The 6000-nt window shown below is 50.3% G+C and overlaps 1 protein-coding gene across 1 annotated transcript in view; it reads right to left on the reverse strand.

The window, feature by feature from the left end:
- Nucleotides 1-5039, reverse strand: part of NELFA (negative elongation factor complex member A) — a 30327-nt gene extending 25288 nt beyond the window's left edge. Inside the window, exon 1 of the mRNA XM_010591349.3 lies at nt 4736-5039. Within this exon, the coding sequence (XP_010589651.2) occupies nt 4736-4945 (210 nt within the window). The 5' untranslated portion in view covers nt 4946-5039. The remainder of the gene's footprint in view (nt 1-4735) is intronic.
- Nucleotides 5040-6000: the final 961 nt, after the last annotated feature.

Raw genomic sequence — 6000 nt, forward strand, 5'->3', positions numbered from 1 at the left:
AAATAGAAGATTTTTATCAGCTGCTGCAGTCTGAAATTGATCGAACATGCAATCAAGATGCATGCGAAAGTTGGAAACAAAGAAGAAGGATCAGTAGTTGGAAAATATGGCCTCGTTGACAGAAAGAATGCCGGAGATCAAATGATAGAATTTTGCAAGACCAATGACTTCTTCATTGCAAATACCTTCTTTCACCAACATAAACGGCGACTATACATATGGATCTCGCCAGATGGAACACACAGGAATCAAACTGACTACATCTGTGGAAAGAGACGATGGAAAAGCTCAATGTCATCAGTCAGAAGAAGGCCAGGGACAGACTGTGGAACAGACCATCAATTGCTCATATGCAAGTTCAAGCTGAAACTGAAGAAAATCAGAGCAAGTCCACGAGAGCCAAAATATGACCTTGAGTATATCCCACCTGAATTTAGAGACCATCTCAAGAATAGATTTGGCGCATTGAACACTAGTGATCGCAGACCAGATGAGTTGTGGAATGACATCAAGGACATCATCCATGAAGAAAGCAAGAGGCCACTGAAAAGACAGGAAAGAAAGAAAAGACCAAGATGGATGTCAGAGGAGACTGAAACTTGCTCTTGAGAGTCCAGCAGCTAAAGCAAAAGGAAGAATTGATGAAGTAAAAGAACTGAACAGAAGATTTCAAAGGGCCTCTTGAGAAGATAAAGTAAAGTATTATAATGACATGTGCAAAGAGCTGGAAATGGAAAACCAAAAGAGAAGAACACACTTGGCGTTTCTCAAACTGAAAGAACTGAAGAAAAAATTCAAGCCTCGAGTTGCAATAGTGAAGGAATCCATGGGGAAAATATTAAACGACGCAGAAAGCATCAAAAGAAGATGGAAGGAATACACAGAGTCATTATACCAAAAAGAATTAGTTGATATTCAACCATTTCAAGAGTTGGTATATGATCAGGAACCGATGGTACTAAAGGAAGAAGTCCAAGCTGCTCTGAAGGCATTGGCGAAAAACAAGGCTCCAGGAATTGATGGAATATCAATTGAGATGTTTCAACAAACAGATGCAGCGCTGGAGGTGTTCACTTGTCTATGCCAAGATATATGGAAGACAGCTTCCTGGCCAACTGACTGGAAGAGATCCATATTTATGCCTATTCCCAAGAAAGGTGATCCAACCGAATGTGGAAATTATAGAACAATATCATTAATATCACATGCAAGCAAAATTCTGCTGAAGATCATTCAAAAACGGCTGCAGCAGTATATCGACAGGGAACTACCAGAAATTCAGGCCGGTTTCAGAAGAGGACGTGGAACCAGGGATATCATTGCTGATGTCAGATGGATCCTGGCTGAAAGCAGAGAATACCAGAAGGATGTTTACTTGTGTTTTATTGATTATGCAAAGGCATTTGACTGTGTGGATCATAACAAACTATGGATAACACTGCGAAGAATGGTAATTCCAGAACACTTAATTGTGCTCATGAGGAACCTTTACATAGATCAAGAGGCAGTTGTTCAAACAGAACAAGGGGACACTGCATGGTTTAAGGTCAGGAAAGGTGTGCGTCAGGGTTGTATTCTTTCACCATACCTATTTAATCTGTATGATGCTGAACAAATAATACGAGAAGCTGGACTGTACGAAAAAGAACAGGGCATCAGGATTGGAGGAAGACTCATTAACAACCTGCGTTATGCAGATGACACAACCTTGCTTGCTGAAAGCGAAGAGGACTTGAACCACTTACTAATGAAGATCAAATACCACAGTCTTCAGTATGGATTACACCTCAACATAAAGAAAACAAAAATCCTCACAACTGGACCCATGAGCAACATCGTGATAAACAGAGAAAAGATTGAAGTTGTCAAGGATTTCATTTTACTTGGATCCACAATCAACAGCCATGGAAGCAGCAGTCAAGAAATCAAAAGACACATTGCATTGGGCAAATCTGCTGCAAAGGACCTCTTCAAAGTGTTGAAGAACAAAGATGTCACCCTGAGGACCAAGGTGCGCCTGACCCAAGCCATGGTATTTTCAATCGCATCATATGCATGTGAAAGCTGGACAATGAATAAGGAAGACCGAAGAAGAATTGATGCCTTTGAATAGTGGTGTTGGCGAAGAATGTTGAATATGCCATGGACTGCTTCAAAAGAACGAACAAATCTGCCTTAGAAGAAGTACAACCAGAATGCTCCTTAGAGGCAAGGATGGCGAGACTGTGTCTTACATATTCTGGACATGTTGTCAAGAGGGATCAGTCCCTGGAGAAGGATATCATGCTTAGGTCAGCGGAAAAGAGGAAGACCGTCAACGAGGTGGATTGACACAGTGGCTGCAAAATGAGCTCAAGCATCACAACGATTTTAAGGATGGGTCAGGACCGGCAGTGTTTCGTTCTGCCGTGCATAGGGTCACTATGAGTCAGAACCGACTCGACGGTACCTAACAACATTATCCAAAGAACAAACTGTTGCCATTGAGTCAATTCTGACTCATAGCGACCCTGTAGGACCCTGTAGGATAGAGGTGAACCGTGTCATATGGTTTCTAAGGCTGTAATCCTTCCAGAAGCAGACTGCCACATCTTTCTCCTGCAGTAAAGGTATTATGCTCTAGGAAAATGCATGCTTAGAGGCAGCTGAATACATACACAATAATGCTTATAAAAACATTACACACAACAGCGAAACATGGAACACAACCCAGATGCCTTCCTACGAAAGAATGGATAATGCTGTGTGCTCATACAATGGAATACTATTAAAAAAAAGCCAAAAACCAAACCCAGTGCCCTTGAGTCGATTCTGACTCATAGCTACCCTACAGGACAGAGTAGAACTGCCCCACAGTGTTTCCAAGGAGTGCCTGGAGGATTTGAACTGCCGACCCTTTGGTTAGCAGCCGCAGCACTTAACCACTACGCCACCAGGGTTTCCTGGAATACTATACAGCAATGAAAATGCAACCACACTCATTAGCAACCTGGATGATTCTCAATCAAGGTGTCTCAAAGAAAACAGACGCACACATATCACACATACAAAATACGTACAGTGTGGTATCCTAATATTAACATAAAAAAAAAGAGGCAAAACTCAAAACTCTACTGTTTAGGAATGCATACAGTTAGAAAAATTACAAAGAAAGGCAAATATATGATAACCCCAAAGTGCAGGTGGGGTTGGAAGGAGAGGGCTGTGCTTAGGAATAGGGGTGTGTGTAGGGGGTAAGACTCTGAGGATGGAGCACTGTCCTAATTCTTCACTTGTGTAGGGATTACAAGAATGGATCACCTTGCTATTATTCATTTAAGCTGAACAAGTATGTTTTCTGTATTTCTGTATGCGTGTTATATTTTACAATGAAAAAAACAATGATAAACACTAAGGACAAATATAACTGCAACAGTAGCTGGGGAATGTTTCAGAAAAGACAGTGCTTCAATATTTTGAAAAACTATTTAGTTTATTTTGCACAGAAAGTGATATAACGTTAAGGAGGGGAAAAAAACTCACACACCCACTAAGGAGAATGATGTAAAAACATCAGCATGCAGAATAAAAACAAAAAGAATACAAAGTGATCCAAACAGTTGGATACTTTGTAGGGTAAAAATAACAAATTCAAGATCCATGGTAACTTGAAAAGTTACACTAAGAGCCTTTGAAAAAAAAAGTAGTGCCTTGAGAACCGGAGGTCTCAGATCAGCACTGCCCTGGGGTCAGCCGTCACAGACCGGGTTAAACACAGGATCGGATTTCTCACATTCCGCCTAAAAGTCTTTTTTTCTCCCGAATTCAACGTGCTAGCCACTCTTCTTAACACCACGCCTTGGCCACCCACTGTATGCATTCGTGGGGAAGTCGCCACCGTGCCCGTGGACGTGCCCCTCTCCAGGGCGGCCAACAGATCCCTAATCTGGGTCCATCCGTCATCGAGACCTCCACGAAGCTGGGACAAGCTCCTGCCACCAGGTAGATGCTCTGGAGGCTTGCCCGGAGAGGAGAGGGTCCGGGTGGGTGAAGTCAGAGGGCCCAGGCATGGGTGAAGTCGGGGGGGTGGGTGAGGGCAGAGGGGAGTAGGTGAGGGGGTAGGTGAGGTGGGGGGAGACTCCGGCGGTGGGTGAGATCAGGAGGCAGAGGGTCCGGGAGTGGGTGAGGTCAGGAGGGCGAGGGTCCGGGAGTGGGTGAGGTGGGCGGGAGACTCCGGGGGTGGGTGAGGTCAGGAGGGGGAGGGTCCGGGGGTGGGTGAGGTCCGGAGGGGGAGACTCCGGGGGTGGGGTGAGGTCAGGAGGGAGAGGGTCCGCGAGTGGGTGAGGTGGGGGGAGAATCCGGGGGTGGGTGAGGTCAGGAGGGGGAGGGTCCGGGGGTGGGTGAGGTCGGGTGGGGAGGGTCCGAGAGTGGGGGAGGGTCACAGGGGGTGAGGGTCAGGGGTGGGCGAAGGCCCGGGGTGGGTAAGGGTCGGGGAGGCTGAGGGTGAGAGTCAGAAGGGCATGAAGCCGGGGGACGGGGTAGGTGAGTACCAAAGTGGGGCTGAGGGTGGGGGAGAGAGGACCCGCGGCTCTGGGGCTGGAGGGAGATGGGACGCCTGGGATCCGTGTCCCCAGCCATGACCCGCCCTGAGCCCCGCACCCCGGAGCCCCTGGCCTGGCCCGCGCCCCTCGCCCCCCGGGCCTCGGAGCCCCGCGCCCGCACTCTCGCCCCCTCCCGGCCCCGCCGCCCGCCTCACCTCGTCCACAGTGCGGCGCGGGAGGTGCAGCGTCCCGAGCAGCAGCTTGAGCTTCACGGCCGACGAGAGGCCGTGGAAGCAGAGACGGATGTTGTCGATGACCGCGGCCGTGAGCAGGGACGCGATGCTGGGCGGCGCCCACAGCTCGTCGGTGGCCCCCAGCTTGTTGTGGAGCCACAGACCCGTGTCGCTCTCCCGCATGGACGCCATCTTGGGGGGAAAAAGCCGAGCGCCGCTGAGCCGGCATCTTATGAAGATACCTACGCGTCCCAGCGAGGACCCCGCAACATGGCGGCGCCCGGCTGAGCCGCGGGCCGGGGTGACGTCGCGGCTTGCTCGCCCCCCACGGGGCGGGGCCCAAGCGAGAACGCTTCTGGGTGACCGGCGCGCCTTCGGGAAGCTTCGTGGCGACGCCCGAGAGCCCGAGAGACGGGGCGCGGTGAGAGAGGGAGGGCCTGTGGCTGCCGTAACACATCATGGCGGCACCCAGGCCGGCTCCCTGGACGGCCGTGGGAGATGACGCCAGCAGCGAGGCGTCGCGTGTCTGTGGCGTGCAGGCGCGGAGGCGGCTGGGGGCGAGCCTGGGGCCCGGGCAGGGTGGACGGCCCGCCGGGCTGGCGCGTCCGGCGAAGGCGCGTGGAAATCCCAGCTTCCACGCCTCAGATGGCGGTTTCCTGGGATTTTGTTGTTGTTGTTGTTAGGTGCCGTCGAGTCGGCTCCGACTGATAGCTACCCTGTGCACAGCAGAAGGAAACACTGCCCGGTCCTGCGCCATCCTTACAATCGTTGTTACATACTTTGGACATGTTGTCAGGAGGGATCAGTCCCTGGAGAAGGGCATCGTGCTTGGCAAAGTACAGGGTCAGCGGAAAAGAGGAAGACCTTCAACGAGGTGGATTGACACAGTGGCTGCAACAATGAAACGTCCCGGGATTTAGTTGTCAAAATCGCTTTCCAAGTCACCCTGCAAAACCAAGAAGGCCCGTTTGCTTGGTTTGGCCGAAGCTCCAGCCTCCGCATCCTCACGGTTCCACTCTTTGTTTCTCAATCCTCAGACCTCGATTCTCCGTCCCTGCGCTGACGGTGGTTGTCATTACTTGCTCAGGGCCCCCTTCCTGACGTCCTTGTCGAGCTTGCTCACTATGGGAGACCCAACATCTAGACAGCGCTGTGCAATAACTATTGAACGAGTGAGTCCATGAATACGGGCGCCCCCTCTCCAGGCCTACATCCCACTGTGGGCCAACCCCACCTGGAAATGTCCC

Source organism: Loxodonta africana, chromosome 5, assembly GCF_030014295.1.
Source record: "Loxodonta africana isolate mLoxAfr1 chromosome 5, mLoxAfr1.hap2, whole genome shotgun sequence".
Taxonomy (NCBI): Eukaryota; Metazoa; Chordata; class Mammalia; order Proboscidea; family Elephantidae; genus Loxodonta; species Loxodonta africana.